Raw genomic sequence first — 18,389 nt, forward strand, 5'->3', positions numbered from 1 at the left:
AGTGGTTCGACTTTCTCAATCAAAGTCTACGTCCACTACCTTAGCTCCTCACCAAGGATTTTCCAACAAATTCACTAATTTGTTCTTTCTTTTGAGGATAAAGAGTAACCTTACAAACTCCCTAGTTTTTCCGGGCTAAACTAGAACCTTTCCCTAGCTTTTACACGGGCTAAGCTAAAACCTTTCCCCTTTACAAAAGGATAAGAAATGTAAACAAAAAAACCTCTCTAAGGTAGGTGTTTACAAGATTGAGCTCACAAGAACAAAATATATACAAGAGAAAGATGAAATAAGAATGAAAAATTCTTCTCTTGTGTTTGATTGCTTGGATAGTTGTTCTATTACTTCTTCAAGTGTCCTTAGCTTGTATTTATAGCTTGGAATGTGTTTGAAGTCATATCTAGCCATTGGGGATGTTTTGGAGCCGTTTGGGAATGATTTTTCTGCAAAAATAGACTGCCCAGAATGAGGGGAATCGGTACCCCTTCATAGGGAATCGATACCCCTTCATAATATTCAAATATTATGACCGTTGGGCTGATGAACAGTGAGGGAATCGGTACCCTCAAGGGGGGAATCGGTTCCCTCCGAGTAATCTGTTATTTCTCAGAGCCAAACCATGCAGGGGGAATCTGTACCCGAGGAATCGATACCCCTGGGGGAATCTGTTTCCGGGGAATCGATACCCCCTGGGGGGAATCTGTTCCCCCTTGGGGGGAATCTGTAGCCCCTGGACAATCTGATTTTTCTTGAAACCCTTTAAAAAGAAAATTTTTTGCCTCGATTAAGGCTCGAAATACTTTGTAATTTTTTTTAAAATAGTTTAAGTATAAAACACAATTTTACACTTTAGTAAGGATTAAAATGAACTTTGAAAGACTTGGAGTAATATTTTGATATTCAAATAATTATATCGAATATACTTAGAAAATCATTTGGAAAATCTTAAAATTCATTTAACTTAATTTGTTATATCGAAATATCAAAATGTTTTCAACATATTATTTTATAAATTTTAATAGTCAAGAGATTTAATAAAGCAACACCTTATAGTTGTGGGACCATTTGTATACTTTACCCATATTTTTATTACTCATATTTTTCTTTATTCATAAATAAAAAAAATCAAATGTTAGATTTTACATTTATTATGTATCATATTAACGACAATATTAATTGAATTAAATTTAATCAATAATTGTATTAAAATTTAAATATTACAAAAAATAATACTATAATTAAACTTGTTTAAATTAGTATAAGTTAATATAAATATTATACACGTGTCAAAACAATATTAATGATTGAAAATAAAAAAATTTGATTAATCTATGATGATTACAAGTGATAATATGTCTTAGAAACTCGCAACTATTTAATAACGAATATTCAAATATCCTACAGTCACGGGTAGGAGTGTTCAAATTCGAGTATTCACATTTTTGGGTACCTAAAATATAGGGTACCTGAGATATTCGGGGACTAAAATGTCGGCTTGTGCCCCGACCCGTTAAATTCGAGAATCTGTAAGTCGAGTACTCATAAAACCCAAATATCCTATTTTCGGGTCACAAGTGTCCAATTTATATTTATATTTTATTTTTTAAAAAATTATATTATTTATTAAGAAAAATTACATAGAAAGAAATCTAAAATTTAAAATTTAAACGTTTACAATATATAATTCACTCATAAAATTTAATAAATTAAATTACATAAATTAAAAGATAAAACTTAAATATAAAATTAAATAAATATAATTATATTTAAAATATTTTGAAGTTAAAAGAAATAATTTAAATTGTTGGGGTGAAATAAACTAAGAAATTAATAATTTAGTATGTTGTGGTGAAATAATTTAAGAAAATAAAAATTTAGAATGTTAGAGTGAAATAACTTTAGAATTAGGAGTAGAAAATCTGATAAAAATAAAATAAAAAATAAAAAAATACATAAGAAACCAAGTATCGAGTCAGTGGTACCCTGTTAAGCATTATTTTATGACCCGGACCCGACCTAAAAACCCGCCAAAAATAATTGGTCGAGTACTCGACCTGAAAGTTCAATTATTTTTACATAAATACCTGGCTAAACGGGTCAACATGCGAGATCATTCGGGTTGTGTTTTTTTTAACATCACTAATGCTTGAATCAAAATTTTTAAAGATAACAACCATTCCGTAAACTATTGAGGTTGTTTGATTAGTACAAAATATCAAAATTTTAAACACTAATAAAATATGTTTAAATTTAATATATCTCTACTTGTTAATTCTTTTTTTTCCCATACCGTATTCAGAAGTGTAAAATTTGTAATTAAAATATAATTTATAAATTAACGTATGCGATAAATTTAAAAAAATGATATGCTGATTCAAATTTATTTAACTAATAATAATAAATATTATATTTAAAAGGATTTATGAGTATTTGACTAAAAAAAAGGTTGCCCGTTGTGGAAGTGCACTTTATACGGTCAAAGTCAAGCAATACTCACAAGAAGAGTAAAAGAAATAAAATTCTTCAAAATTGAATACTATTTCCTATTTGATTATTGAATACTTTCATCTGTATTAGTCATTGATTTTTTTTTTCATTTTAGCTATTTTAATGACATGGTGCACTCTTCAACAGGGACAAACACATCAACTTATGCTAAAAGATGGGCTCCTAAAATTTTAAGAGATGACGAATTTATAAAATTATAAAGAGACAAAAATAAATCATCAATAAAAAATTAAAAAAAAAACAAAATATACAGTAATTTAAAATTTTCAAAGAACAACTATCCTTAAGATATCACATCATCAAAATAACAAAAAATTCACATTCATGGACTATCCATAACTCTTAAGATATTACGTCATCAAAATAATAAAAGATACACCTTCATGGACTACTATGGACAAAAGAATTTAAGTGATCAAATTTAAAAAATTACCAAATTCAAGGACCAAACTTTAACGGGTTTAAAATAATTGACAGGTGTCAGTTAATGACAACGGAACTTGGCTCAAACGTAACATAATAGTTTGATTTGATCAAGTCAGAAATTTATTTTTCGACCAAATGAAGTATGAGGGTAGGTTTGAACAGGGAATTCTTTCTTGCAAACTGCTACTGTTACGACCTTTAAACAGCAATGTCCGAACAAAAACGAGGTTGGCACTTGCACAGGTTGCTTTGCTCAAACTCAACCAAGGGTTTAACATTGGTGTTCCACTCCATGTATGAAATTAAAGAAAAAATAATTTATATGATATTGAAAAAATGGGTATAATACACGTACCAAATATACAATTAACTTAATGGAAATAAGCATTTTCGAGGCTCACCTTAGATCTCGCTGGTTCTTCTAACGTCACTGCTTTAAAAAATAAATTACGTATTTAATCATTCAATTATTCTTGTAATCTCGTTTTAGCCACTTAACTATTTTTTTTAAATCATACTTAAATTTATGTTTTGGTAACATGCCATTAAAATATAAACATTACTACTCACATGAATTTTTTTTTCAATGATGAAATGACATTATATTATGGTGACACATCAGTATCACCATTAATTTTTTAACGGCGAGGAACCAAAACGTAAATTTTGATATGATTTTTAAAAAAATAATTGAGTAACAAAAACGGAGTCGCGAAAGACATAGTTTACCCTAAAACTGATATGATAAGTTCGAGATCTTAGGTTCCATACCGACTTGCAAGCAGTTCATCAACATACGACGTAGAAAAATCGAGTGTCGTTCCTCAGTTCCACTAGGAGTAAGGCATTTCCCCTTGGATTAAAAGTCAATCAACTGTGATATGTAGTGAGGATAAAAATTCAGTGTTTAAACTTTAAACCAATGATTAGTGGCATGGTTGGAAAGAAGATTGGCATGGTTCTCTAGTTAGTTGAAACTTGAAAGTTGCCAGACTTTCAAGCAAACCTTCAAATCAGCTTAGAGGACACTAAAATAGACTAGTATTAGACCTATTGTTATCACTAAAAGCCATTGGCATCTATCACAACCAGCATAACTTTGTTCTTCAATTGGATAAAAAAATGCCATATAGATGATTCAAAACCATATAGTAAGAGTTGTTCTTGCTATCGGAACTCTTGGCTTGGGGTTAATTGGGCATGCAGATTCATTTGGAGTGTGCAAACCCTTAACTGAAAACAATAAGAAAAGAGTGAAAGAGCACAGTCATCCACACTGCTGAAGAACATATCCCGAGCAGTCGGTGCATTGTATCCCTGCTTCGTTGGACCAGGTGACATAGTTTCTATGTCCAAAGCTTCGGGTGAGATTATCATCTGAGGCGAACACATTACATCGGCAGCAACCTCCACCCGACTACAACCAGGAATGTTGTAATCACAATGGTCTGTCATCATTTTCCTCACACTTCTTCCTTTGCAAGCATACCTGTTAGAGATAAAGAGTATAATTAATGGGTTTGTTGGGCTCCAAGGCAAGGAGCTTTTTCTTCTGCCCACTTGACCAATATCATGTTGCAATGGATGCTACATTGCCCTACAAATCCTCCCAAGGTGTCTGGTGTACATGCAACCGGCTGAGATGTTGAAAATTCAAGCCTCATCAGCAAGGCCAGCTCGTCCAAGCAGATCGTCAAGGCAAGTATAATGCTCTGAATCTGGAATAATTAGATATCATATTGAAATAACAAAGCCCCTCATTCACTGCAGCCCCCCCCCACGGCTACATGCAGAAAGAATATCAAGAAAGGCAAACTGATCTGGATATACACCAGTTGCTAACGTTTTCTCAAAAACTATAATACTTTCTTTTGATAGACCAAGCGATGTCCAAGTAACAAGATCAGGCTCTGAAACTGAAACAAAACATTACAATGCACCATAAATGTGACCGCACGACCGATAAAAAGAACTCAAACTAATTTTGACTACATAACTTGCAACAATTCAGCAGATGTGGATAAACTTCACAAGATTGAAATTTGCTTGACACAATTAATTAATCTGAACAGAACTTCTGTACCTCATTTCACTAAGAAGCTATATAACCTTCTTCACATCTCCATGTTGTGCATAACCCACGATCAGAGTGTTCCAAGACACAACATTTCTAGCAGTCATTCCATCAAAGGCATTTCGAGCATCATAAAAATTTCCGTTCTTTACATACTTATCAACAAGTGCACTCACCACGTGAACATCTAAATCAAAACCAAGTTTAATAATGAGATAATGAATCTGCTTATCTGCCATCCCGGTTCATAAAATCCGCAACTACAGCAAGATTTAAGCAAAGAATAAAACGTATAACCGTCCCCTTTAACACCTTCCTTCTTCATCAAATCAAAAACCTCAAAAGTCTCTCGTGTTAACGAATCCGAAGCATCATAAGAAACCATCACATTCCACAACGCCAAATCTCTACAAGACACTTGATCGAAATCCCATCTCGCTTCTTCAACTAGACTGCACTTCCCATATAAATTAACAAGAGCACTGCTAACAAAAGAATCATATAAAAACGCCAATTTCACGATAAAGCAATGCAATTCTATGCTAAAACGATGTTATTTAGCTTAGGGGAATCACGGAGCAAAGAATTCAAAGTTATGTGATCAAAACCTACGATGTGTAGTGTATCAACATTTTCTTGAAATAAGAAAAACCAGAAGAATATTGGACTTACAAATCATTGTGTTCTACGCCACCAAGTTTCTAACACGCATTTCATCGAACAATTTCCCTAACAATTTCCCTACATTGGAAAATTGTTCGCATTTAACATATAAACGTTGCATTTGAGTTTGCAAATGCAGTACGTTGTTCAACCGTTTTTTTTATTATGCGTTTTTTTATTATGCGCGAATGGAGTTGTTTCCCTTCGTTAAGGAGACCTATTTTGGATGAGATTTTGAGGGCGTGAGAATAGAAGCTGGTCGACTCGGGATGCAGTGCCGACGCCGTGTTTCTGAGTGTACTCGACGAGAGAGTTGGATTGGGTTTCAGACTCGGCGCGCGTAACTACGAGGTTTCTCCGGAGAGTGTTGAAGAAGAAGATAACTGTCGTTTGAAATGGACGGTAGAGATCAGAGGAGCACGGCATTTAGAATGCATAGGATCAGAGATGAACGATGTGCGATGCTTTTATATATATATATATATATTATTTACATTAAAATTTTAAATACGTATTATTATCAATTTTATATTTGATTATTAAACAATTTGTATTATTATTTTATAAAAATAAAGTTGAAATATAATAATTAATGATATTTTTATATTTAGTATTTAGATGGTAAGATGGGCTTGCAATTCACAAAAAATAAGCTTTATTTATTTCACAATCATTTTTATTTTACTTTTGATTTATAAAGTATTTTGTTAAAATTTGATTTAATCTAATTAGAAGCTTTATTTTATTATCTACATAAAGATAGTAAACAGAAAAATCTTATGCGGTTTTGGCGCAATTGAAATCATTGCACTCTACAATATCAATAAACAAACAAATAAATATTGAAAGAGGGAGGAGCTAAGTGGAGCGCATACTGGTGAAGAAACCATAAAACAACAGACAAGAATTAAAATAAAATAAAAGGGGAAAACCATAAAGCTTCTTTCTCTCTTTTTCTCAGAGCCAAGTTTCTTCTTCAATTTCTTCCGACTTTTCCAAGTTGGAATTTTTTGGCTTGAAATCCTTCGCCTGTTCTCTCCGCCGACGCTTCAAAAGGTAAAATTTGTAAATTTTTGCCTTTTTTGTACACGTTGAACTTCCTTTTTATTCATTATAAATCGTTTACTTTTTTATTCCCCCCTCCTTTCATCTATTCCGTTCTTCTCTAATTAGGGTTTATGAAATTGATACGACTTTCTTTTTTTCCGTTATATGGATTGTTTCGTCGTATGTTGTTATTCGAGCTAATTAGTGATTGATATCGGATTTTTTAATCTGAACTGTATTGCGATGTACTTTTGACTTTTAGGTTTCCTCGTTAGCTTCTGATGGTTCTATGTTGGATTGCCTTTATTGAAGATTTCAAAAGTGTGAATATTGGAAATTCAAGTTCTTTAGTGTCTTCTTTATTGGTTATTTTCAATACCTTTTTATATTCTGTTTTTGGATAATCTGGGCATGTGGTTCTAAGAGGCTGCTTATTATAATAAAGGTTTGAGCCATCCTCTGTTTGCATGTCATCATTTTCTTATCTTTTGTTTTCTTTCTTTAATTGTATATTGTCTGCTAATGCATACACCTGCCATTATGAACTGTATGGTTGTGATGCATGCATAGAAAGCTGGTAACTTGCTATCCTCAGCTAACCGAAGAATTTGTTTGAACCAAAATTATGATTGACCGAAACTTTTTACTTCTCGACATGATCTTCAACATCTGCTTATAATGTTTGTCAGATAGTAACGATAATCATCTTGACAATACTTTTATGAAGCTTTATACTGAGCTCGTTATGATCCTGGTCTTTTTTAGTGTATTTGTATTTGGTTTCCCTATATATGGGGATAGTTAAATTGTTTGTATTCCACCTTGCTTATTTCACATTTCTGTTTGGCATGATTAGTAAGGATATATTCTCTTTTCTTGTTCATGTTTGTTAAAGCTTGATTCTATTTTGTTATTATGTTACATGTTTTTTTTTCTGGCTTGTAAGTTGTTTTTTCTCCTTATGTTTAAAAGTATTGCATTCTACTTGACCTTTGATGTCAATAACAGGAGAAAATGCACCAAACTACCTTTGCGTTGAGTGGATGACAAATATAACTGTGGGATATGGGAGGCTGCTGTTGTTCTTCTCGGAAGCCTCATCTGCATGGGACACCTGTATATTATTATGTTAGTAATATGTTCATCTTGTGAATATGTCTAATGCCTTTATATTCTTATAGGACTTTTTTCTTCTTCAGACATAAGAAATTGAAGGTGTTTTTTTGAAAATATTGGAGTATTCACTCACCGCTATCCACAATAACAAATTGGAAAAGGAAGAGGCAAATGAGAAAGAAAACTGAATATTTTTAATACCCTTAGTTCACTCTTTTTGTAATTGATTATTCCACAAAATCAATCCCATTCATTCCTTCTTCTTCACTGGAACTGGTTGTAGAACCTGTAATCTGCAACTGTTCTTTTGACTGGATAAATGTTGGAAGTTCTATCATGGGATATAGAATGTGTATATATGTGTGAACATGAAGCTCTTGTTTGTTTTTCGCCATTATGCTTATATGGTAGCTTACCTGGTGATTTCTAATTTGTTTAAGTAGAGATATCCTTTTAACTACTATCTTGATAAAAATGTTCTTTAGAGTCTCTGACTTTTATGTATCATTCTTTGAATTTTAAAATGCCTTTCCACAGTGTCCGCCTACATTGGAAGAGAACGAGTCTTTAAGAGCTCACGATGGGTCAGCCTCTACAATGGCTGCAGTTCTGGTTAATTTGAATCTAGAAGTACCTGACACATTTAGGCCACCTCCAGCACCTTTGCCATATGATGGGGTCTTAGGGTGTCCAAATTCAGCTGATTCAGAGTCTTTCAAGGAAACTGTCAGTGGGGACAGTTTTCAGGCACTGCCTACATGTGAAGATCTTGAGGAATCGGACTGTAGAACACATTCTAATTCTTTACTTCTTTCACCAAGAAAACCAGAAGCCACAACATTAATTGAATCTAATAAAACAGCAACGGAAGAAGAGGATACATGTCCTATTTGTCTTGAAGGTGGGTCTACTCCTATTGCCTAAGGCATTAATTGCTAGTGTAAGATCTAAAAACCATGTTTGCTGCTACCTGATTACTGTATGTTGAAAACTGTGCCAATTTCTTAATTTAATAACTTTAGCAGCTCATAAATGATAGCTTTTATATGGTACCTGGACATGCAGAGTATGAAGAAGAGAATCCGAAGCTTGTAACGAAATGTGAACATCATTTTCACCTCTCATGCATTTTGGAATGGATGGAAAGAAGTGACACCTGCCCTTTATGTGATCAGGTTTTTTCTCTTTCAAATTACTATAAATTTTACACTCCTCGTTGGTTAGCTGCATGAGATTAGATAATAGTCACACTCGTAGTAGAGGGATTAACTTGAGACAAGGCTTATAGTCACACTTGTTGGTTGCAATTTACTGTGCTGACAAATGAACTCAAGTTTTGTCTATCTAGTGGATGGTGCAAGAAAAGAAACGGGAATTATAGTGTGCTGTTTTAAGAGTAAATTGAATAATCTACAGACTTCTAATTCCTGTGCCAAAACTCGCACTTTACATAACCTTGCAGGTATATGTTTATGGTGATGTCTACAAACTAGTGATAACTGATATGTTATACTATTTTATGTCACAGGAAATTATATTTGATCAGACTTTTGATCAATAACTCTTTATTCAAGATGGAATTCTTTTGTTGTTTAAGAGTAAAGCTTTCCACTAAGGACATTGCAGATGCATATTAGGTTTTCGTTCTGCAGCTGGTCAGGCGTGTTCCCACATAATCGACTTTTACCTTTGTTATATGAAAGGTTGCATGTATTTAGGCTGCCAATCTTTTCATCAATTCTTCAAGGCGCTTTGACTCGGGAGAAATAAGAATCTAGTTGACACAATCTTTTCATCAACTCTGGATGTTGACGCTCCTCTTCTGTTGAATATTTTCTCGTCAGATTTTAGATCAGCGGGAGAAAAACGGTGTAAGCTACGAGGTATTGAAGGGGTCGGAATCACTTTCTGAAATTGAATGTTGTATGCTACCTTTCTTGTTTGCAGAACAGGATGAGTTTACTTGTTTATATTTTCCGTCATTTCCCGGGTTTTCTTCTCCTATTTCTGAAATTGAATACCGTGTGCTACCTTTCTTTTATATGGTTTTGTAAATATATATATGTTTTGGTATTTAAATGAATCTATGATTTCGGATGCTCGACGTGTTAATTGAAATATACACCTCATGTGAATAAAATTGTCAACTATCAATGTTAATATCATATTAATTAGCTTTTATTTATCATTTTTAATGTATTGAATATTAGTATTATTATTAAATGTTTTCAGAATGCCATCAAACAAAATAGTCTACAGGTATAGTTTTCTCTGAATGAAGACCGAGAATAGTCTGCAGAATGTTGTAAATATTTAGAATACAGTTGTTTTGAAACTTTTAAGGGGTGTGGTGTTAGGGTTGGGGGGGGGGGGGGGAAGGGTCTGCTTAAATGCTTTGCATAGCGGAGTTTTTGCACTTTGGAAACATTCACATCCCTTCCAGTTTGTTGATTATTTCCTAATCGAAGTTGGTTTATGTTAAAGTGTTAGCTGAAGATCCATGGATTGGACATGGAAAAAGTACCTTATGGTTCAGGCCTGATTCATAGGCTCTCTGTGTCTTGGAACCATACGAAGAACATTCATTATCTCTTGGATTAGATTACCGAGTCTTCCATGGTAATTGTACAAGAAGAACGTGCTAAAGGAGATTGGAGAAACAATGAGACAAGTTATTAAGATGGATTATAATACCGACAATGGCTACCGGAGAAAGTTTGCTCGAATGACAGTTTTCATTAGGAAAGCGACTAATAGTACCGACAATGGCTACAGAAGAAGGCTTTCTCTTCCTTTTTCCCTATAATTTACGTTTTCTCCATATTTCGTTATGATGATGCTACCTAAACTTTTTGTTTGGAATTGTCCGGTGTAAAGTTTGTCACACATGATTACTCGCAGGATCACCTAGTTGACTTCGCAATTTTTCTTTATTAGTGTAAATGTTGTTTGGTCGAGATACCAATGAACTTGTGGAAACCTTGAAGCCAGTCACCTTCTCTCGTTCGAAGCACTCCACCGACTGAGCCAAGACTAGAGAGAATATAACCGAAGCATCAACGTTGAGACAACTTTGCACATGCATGGGAGGCCGCCACATAATCATTGTTTTGATGTCTAATCCCTAAAGGAGCATTGGGCTGACGAAAAGATTTAACATGAGCTAACCAGGAAATCTTACACCGGAGATTGTCATAGATGCCGGAACTAGAGTCGTTGAAAACAAACAATTTCTTCCTTTTGCATATCTGCCAAATGAAAGTTGAAAAGAAAACAACCCAAGAAATGACCGTACCTGGGAAACTGTCTTTGTTCATTAAATTTGATATAATCCAGTCAGACAAAGAAGTCATGAAGAAGTTTTGAGTGAGATCGGGGGGAATGACTTTTAACCAGGCATCCTTCATCGGAGGGTAATCTCTCATCACATGGAGGATGGATTCTTTGTTGGCAGAAGAGGGGACAAGTTGGAGATGTGAGCAGCCCACGACGACATCGTTCTTGATTGGTAAGGAGCCGGTCTTTGAGAGTCAACCATAAGAAAACACGGAAGCTTTGGTGGTTCGGTAACGACCAAACAAGCTTCCACCTCGGATCCACAGGGTCCTGAAGATGTTCAACCAGTTTAAAGTAAGCAGAGTCAATGGTGAATTGATGGGTTGGGTGCCATTGCCAAATGCAACAATCCTCATCGCTCATGGGGTCATGAGAAATAATTCTCATAATATGGGAAACAACATTATGGGGGAAAACACGGTAGAGTTCATTAGTGTCCCAAAAACCACTCTGGTTAATGAAATCTTGAAACTCGGTATGGATAGTGGCATGGCGAGAGCTTGAAAGGTGGCTTAAGGGACCCAAAGTGGGGATCCAACAGTCATCCCCAAAACTAACACTTCTACCATTGCAAGACAGCTAACAGAGGTTAGAGTGAAAGTTATCCCATGTCTGGGATAAAGCTCGCTAAAGGGGAGAGCAACAAGATCTAGAGATAGAAGTCGGGCAAAGATTCGATCATGCGATACTTTTGGCGAATTGCTTGGATCCACTAGGCGTTTGGTCTAATGATTAAGACATAGCCAAGCTTCTAAATAAAAGGAAGTATGGGTGTTTACATAAAATAGATGGAAATCGCTGCTATAAGTGATTTGGCAAGGGTGATGCGACCAACCATAGAGAGGGTACGAGCAACCCAACCATTTAAACAAGCCCTCATTCTGTCCAAAACAAATTCATATTGAGAACGGAGGAGACGATCATGTATGATTGGGACCGCAAATATTTCCCCAAAATATCAACCAGTTGGTAACACAAAAGAGAGCATATTCAATTCTGTAGGTTCCTATCCATATTTGGAGAAAAATAAATGTGAGTTTTTCGGTTGCTGACTCTGTGACAAGAGAAATGCCCGAACGCGATCAAAGTTGAGGCAATGAGACGAACTTATCAAGATCGACCTTACAGTAGAGAATTGAGGTCATCGTGAAAACAAATAGGAAATAGGCAAGCCATTACGAGCCAACGAGAAAGGCTTGATACCTCGTTCAGGTCTAAAAGAGAGGGTGAGAGAGTCGTTCCACTGGATTTGCAAGGAAGAGGTAAAAATGCAACGCATAATAGTCTGAGTGATCCGAGGAGGGAAACCTGCTTCAAGAAGAGTTTCATGGATGAATTCTCCTTTAACTCTATCGAAAGCCTTCTTTAAGTCGACCTTCATTGCCATCCACCCCTGTTTTGATTTCTTGTTATGTATGGAGTGGCTAATTTCTTGGTTGAGAATGATGTTTTCCGTGATAGACCTCACAGAGGTAAAACTAGTTTGGGTCGGGTGAATGTGGCGGGGTTTAATGTGCTGCAATTTTTGAACAATGTCTTAGTAATTAGCTTATAGAGAATTGAGCACAGGCTAATAGGGCGAAAGTCAACCATAGTTTGCGGAGCATCAATCTTATGGATGAGAATGGTGGTGGCTCTATTGAGAGAAGGCTCAATTGGATTACCATTGAACACGTCTTGGACCATACGACAGACATCAGGACCAACAATGTGCCAGTTTTTTTTATAGAACTCTACATGAAGCCCATCAGTGCCAGGGGCATTTAACGAAAACATGTCAAAGAATGTAGCAAAGATCTCATCGTCATCAGGAATAGTTTCAAGGCCAAAAAAATTCTCCAGGTCCAATGAAGGGAAGCATCCCGAGAGGCGAAAGGGGTCACTACTTGCCTCAGTGTCAGCATAAAGATTCTAAAAGAAGTTCAATGCCTCAGCTTGAAGCCTCTCTTCATTATATACCAATCATTATCACCAAGTTTAAGAGAGGTTATACGATTCTTAACCTTGCGACGAATAGCCTTTTGATAGAAATACTTAGTATTTCTATCACCATTAGTGATCCAGCCAGAACGAGGCTTTTGTTTCCAGAGGTTTCCTCCTGATTGAGCAATGACTCCAGCTCAGATTAGAGACTGAATTCAAGAGAGGAAACAAAAAAAGTATGTCCACGGGCAAGAGCTTTTTGAACTCCGCTAAGACGAGCCATGATAGCACGCTTCTTAGCATTAATGAAACTATAAACGGTCATGTTCCAAGTATCGATCGCAACAGTGAAGTTGGAGATAGTATGAGATATATTAGAGGCTGTTTCTAGTTATCAAGAACCATCATTTCAAAATCATCATGCAGAAGCCACCTCGAGAAATACTTAAATTATGGGGTAGAAGAGTGTCTGGGGGCTGCTCAGTACAAAAGAGAAAAGGGTGGTTATCCGAACGAACTCGAAGATGGTGGACGAAGGCTTTAGGAAAGAGTTCATCCCAATGAGAATTACAGAGGGCACGATCGAGGCGAGCATAAACATAACCCCAATTCCAAGTATAGTCAGGACCTTGATAACCCAAATCTCTAAAACCAGAATTAAAGACAAAACGCTGGAAATCCTTACTTGATCTAGTAGAGGTTGCATAGCCCTTGCGATTAGAGGAGAATAAGGTGGCGTTAAAATCCCCGGAAAAAAATCCAAGGAGAATTGATAGTCGAGGCCAGAGAGTCGAGGTGATACCAAAGGATATTCGCATTAACATTGTTGTTAATTTTTTAATTATCAATGATCGAAATAAAAATAATAACATTAACGACAATTTTACCAGAAAAATAGTTTAATGGTCATTTAACTTTAATTTAAGCTTTGATTGCAGCATTGGATCGTTAAATCCAAAAATGACATGGGAATAATTTTTTGTCTCGATAATGACGTGAAGATTAAAGGATGCAAAACAACATGATATTGATAGAGGTTGAAGGGTACAAAACATTATAGTATTAGTGGTTGTATAAATATTGTTATTATTAATATTTTGATTAAGAAGAGATATTATGCTTTAAGATAAATATTAAGATTCAAATTTATAAAAAATAGATAATATAAGCATCCTTGATCACTTGACCAACTAATAGATCTCATTATTATTAGGGTAAATTATAAATTTTCTCACTAAACTTTACTCTCTCTTTCTCTCTCCTATTTTGTTCACTAAATTTAAAAAAAAAATCAATTTCATCATTAAACTTTAGACATTGAATTTTTTTAATCACTCAATCGTTATTTTCTCTAACGGTATGATGATCTGATATTTTTATTATTACTTTGATTGACATAGCATATGTTTATTAATTTTTTAGATCTATAAACACTAACTCGGATCTCGATCAATGTTCTTTGTAACGGACCGAAGTGTTGACAGCCCAACGCGCGTTATACTCAAAATTTTCAACTGATTTATTTCAATTTCATGAATCAAAATTTTAAAGAGATTCCTTGCTTCGATCACTTCATTTGTTTTTCACAGCCCATTTTCATTTCCGAAACTCAAATATTACAACAAATCTAAAAATTAAAAGTATGGAGCTGCAGTAAGAATTTTTTTTTACAAAAACATGGTGCTGCAATTTCCTTTTTAATGGTGATGTTATGGTTTTCTCAATTTGTAAAAGTAATGAAAAAAATACGAAAGTGAGAATTGTAAGTTCATCGGCATTTTTAATGATTGTTTTTATTTGACGTAAAAATAAATAACTTACAAATAATAGAAGCAAGCAACAAAGGAAGTATGAATTAAGGCCCCTGCAACTCACTTGAATACAAATATTTTTGGAATTGGGCAAAAAAATAAATACCTTTTAGGTTGAATCTTGATGGTATCTTTTACAATTCAATCTCGACTTTTGGGTTCATGAAGAAGCACATGCTTTAAAATCGGAATCATCCAACGGATAAACGGTATAGATGGAAAAAAAAGAAGCCAAAGTGTTCTAGATTTGTGAAGTTTGAGATATTTTTCTGGTTAAACATACAATGGATTTGAATTCAGAAGGAAAAAATGGGTTTGGTGAAAAATTAGGAGTCTCATCAATCGTCGTTGAAGGTGATCGACGGTGGTCGGCGCTGCAGCCGATCATAATGAGTGGTGGCCGAATTTGGGGAAAATGGAGAGAACATGAGAGGGGAGGAAAAAATAAAAGAAAGAAAAAAGTATAAGAGAAAATATGATTCTATATGGCGATCAAAACTACACTGTTTTGATGAAAGATAATCGATTCAAAAGTGCATTCGGAAATTGATGGTAGTAGCTCAACTTCACAGCGAAGGGGCGACTGACTGTCAACAAACAATTTTTCAGTTTTATTCAGAGTCAATTTCAACTTCACAGCGAAGGATATTGGACTCGAGACAACACAAGCTCAACTTCACAGCGAATGGGCGACTGGCTGTCAACAAACAATTTTCCAGTTTCAGAGTCAATTTCAACTTAACGGTGAAGGATATTGGCCTTGAAATAATATATATGTTTGGATTTCAACTTCACGACGAAGGATATCCAATTCGAGGCTCAACTTCACAACGAATGGGCCATCCACGATTTCAACTTCACGACGAAGGGAATTGTGCCCACCAAAGACCTTCGAGTTCAACTACGCTCAGCTCAAAGGCACAACATTTGCAGCATAGCTTAAGTCGAGAAGGCCTATCTACCAACCAAAAGACCTTCGAGTTCGACTACGCTCAGCTCCAAGGCATATCATTTGCAGCATAACTTAAGTCGATAAGGGTTATCTGTCAACCAAAGACCTTCGAGTTCGACTACGCTCAGCTTCAAGGCACATCATTTGCAGCATAGCTTAAGTCGAGAATGGCTATCTACCAACCAAAAGACCTTCGAGTTCGACTACGCTCAGCTCCAAGGCATATCATTTGCAACATAACTTAAGTCGAGAAGGGTTATCTTCCAACCAAAGACCTTCGAGTTCGACTACGCTCAGCTCCAAGGCACATCATTTGCAGCATAGCTTAAGTCAAGAAGGGCTATCTGCCAAAGATCATCGAGTTCGATTACCCCCAGCTTCGAGGGCACATAATTAACAAATAACTCAAGGCTAGAAGGGTTATCTATCACCAAAGACCTTCGAGTTCGATTCCATTCAGCTCGAGGGCGTATCAACCGCGTTGCATCAGTAAGAAACTACTTTCCGGCCAAATTTTTACACCCAGGTCTTTAAATCGAGAAGAAGACCAAGGTTGACCAAGATTGGCAACAAAGAGTCACTTTCCGATTCACCCACGATTTCAACTTCAAGAAGAAGGATATCGTGCTTAATGGATCGACTTAGTGTCACAACAAACACTATCAAGTCTCAAATCAAAGAGAACCGGACAAAAACTGGTTGTCTTTTTCATCTTTGCCCTATTCTTGTTAACACAAAATGTGCAAAAAGGAGCAGCTGTAGACACCCGTTTTTGTCCGGGTCTACAAAAATATTATATTATATTATATTTATTTATTATTATTATTTTATTTTTGTAGGCCCACACTCAACAATCCTGATTCAGTGAGATTCAAAAAATAAATCAACATATTTGAGTCCTATTGAAATACTAAAACCAAAGTATTTGAGTCCTATTGAAACACTAAAACCGAAGCATTTTGAGTTCAAGTAGGACTCTAAATCTGAGCTAAAAATAGGTTTCTTTAGACTATAAATAGACTCAAGCATCAAGAGGAAATGACAGAGAAAAACGTGGAAGCAAAATCAGAGGAAGAGGCAACAATTTGGAAAAACTAAGGGAAGAAAATGACAAAAAATAAGCGTGGAAGATCCAAAGTCAGTATCTAAAAGCACAAGGAGTGGCAGAGCATTTTCATTGCAAATCCAGTTTCTCTACATGCAAAACATGGGAGATGTAACAACTTTTAACTTATTCTTTTTATTTCATTATTTATTTATTTACTTTATATATATTTTTCATTTTCTCCTAATTTTAATATTTTTTATTTCTTTTTACATTGTTATATATATATATACATTTATTTTTTTTTTCATTTTTTATTAATATTATAATATTAATATTTTTTATTATTCTTTTCTCATGTTTATTTTCATTTTTACGATCCAAAACTTTTGACTTTTTAGGGATATTTTCAATCGATCAAAGATAATTAATTTGAATTGAATTTTTTAAATTTCAATTTAAATTTTGATTTTCGTGATTAAGATAACCGATAAATTAATTGGTATCGAAAGGGCGGTTCAAGGGTGCTAATCCTGCCTTGACCATAATCGACTCCCGAACCCGACACGTTTCTGGTACAACGCATATAAGGTAAGATGGTGTCCGACCTACCTAAATTCGTTTTAAATGGTTGGTGGCGACTCCAATTCATTTAATCCAAGTCGAAGCCTAATTCAGGGCCCAACCGAAAGACGGTTCTGATAATATATATATATATATATATATAATACCATACACGTACTATGATATTAGAATATATATATATATATATATTATAGTATAAAAAATGACAAATAATATAAATATAAAAATGGAGTAAAATATAAAACACTTCAAACAGAGAATTCTAAATAAGAACTTTAGTAGCTCATGGACAAAAAAAAATAAACAACAAAAGCAATGGCCAAATAGGAAATAATGTATTTAAATTAGAGACTAAATCAGAAGAAACTAAAGTAACATGGGTTAAATATGTAAATAATACATAAAATATAAAGCAATGAATAAAATGAATAAATGACGAAATTACAGCGGCCAAAAGCATAAATCGAGAATATTCTAACATGCAATAATCATAGAGGACTAATATGCAATATATCGTAAACCGCTAGTGAAAATCAGTAACCAAACCAAAAACATTTAAGAGTAAACAAATGACTAAAATATAAGCAGAATAAATATGTAGCTCAAAATCAGAAAAAAAGAAAGTTGCATTTAGTGACTAAAGTAAAGAGGTACAAACATTGGATGACTCCCCGCATGATTATCCCACGACAAGGCGCGCAAAACCTTCCCCTCTAAATGGTGTCGCCCCATTTATGATATTTCTTTCTAGTTTTAGGCTTAATACAAAAATAAGTGTTGGAACTATGCCTTGAAAAATATTTTAGTGCCTAAAGATTTTTTTGCAAAAAATAAGTGTCTAATGTTTCAAACAATATATTTTTAGGTGTCTGGACGTTAATCGCTGTTAAATATCTTCGTTAA

At 34.7% G+C, this 18,389-nt stretch overlaps 1 protein-coding gene and 1 pseudogene across 3 annotated transcripts; one reads left to right on the forward strand and one right to left on the reverse strand.

Moving 5' to 3' along the window:
* Positions 1-4,101: 4,101 nt before the first annotated feature.
* On the reverse strand, positions 4,102-6,108 carry LOC120181494 (annotated as a pseudogene).
* Positions 6,109-6,585: 477 nt separating this feature from the next.
* On the forward strand, positions 6,586-9,532 carry LOC120181508 (probable E3 ubiquitin-protein ligase RHB1A). 3 transcript variants are annotated; one of them, XM_039186611.1, is made up of 6 exons: positions 6,587-6,722; positions 6,817-6,821; positions 7,725-7,846; positions 8,372-8,735; positions 8,900-9,009; positions 9,363-9,532. In XM_039186611.1, exons 3-6 carry the CDS (start codon positions 7,784-7,786, stop codon positions 9,393-9,395), a joined length of 570 nt encoding a protein of 189 aa, XP_039042542.1. In that variant the 5' UTR covers positions 6,587-6,722; positions 6,817-6,821; positions 7,725-7,783; the 3' UTR covers positions 9,396-9,532. The 3 variants fall into 3 exon arrangements, with proteins under 3 accessions (XP_039042543.1, XP_039042542.1, XP_039042541.1); XM_039186612.1 differs by lacking the exon at positions 6,817-6,821 and having other exon boundaries at positions 6,586-6,722; positions 7,720-7,846; XM_039186610.1 differs by lacking the exon at positions 6,817-6,821 and having other exon boundaries at positions 6,587-6,727; positions 7,727-7,846.
* Positions 9,533-18,389: the final 8,857 nt, after the last annotated feature.

The sequence above is a fragment of the Hibiscus syriacus genome, unplaced genomic scaffold (assembly GCF_006381635.1).
Source record: "Hibiscus syriacus cultivar Baekdansim isolate YM2019G1 unplaced genomic scaffold, ASM638163v2 tig00112528_pilon, whole genome shotgun sequence".
In the NCBI taxonomy this organism is placed as follows: Eukaryota; Viridiplantae; Streptophyta; class Magnoliopsida; order Malvales; family Malvaceae; genus Hibiscus; species Hibiscus syriacus.

Excerpts from the sequence above, each read along its gene's own strand:
- LOC120181508 (XM_039186612.1), top strand. The coding sequence starts at position 7,784 with ATGGGAGGCTGCTGTTGTTCTTCTCGGAAGCCTCATCTGCATGGGACA. Across the intron at positions 8,736-8,899 it reads ATGTCCTATTTGTCTTGAAG|AGTATGAAGAAGAGAATCCG; the intron begins GTGGGTCTACTC and ends CTGGACATGCAG. Across the intron at positions 9,010-9,362 it reads CCTGCCCTTTATGTGATCAG|GAAATTATATTTGATCAGAC; the intron begins GTTTTTTCTCTT and ends TTTATGTCACAG.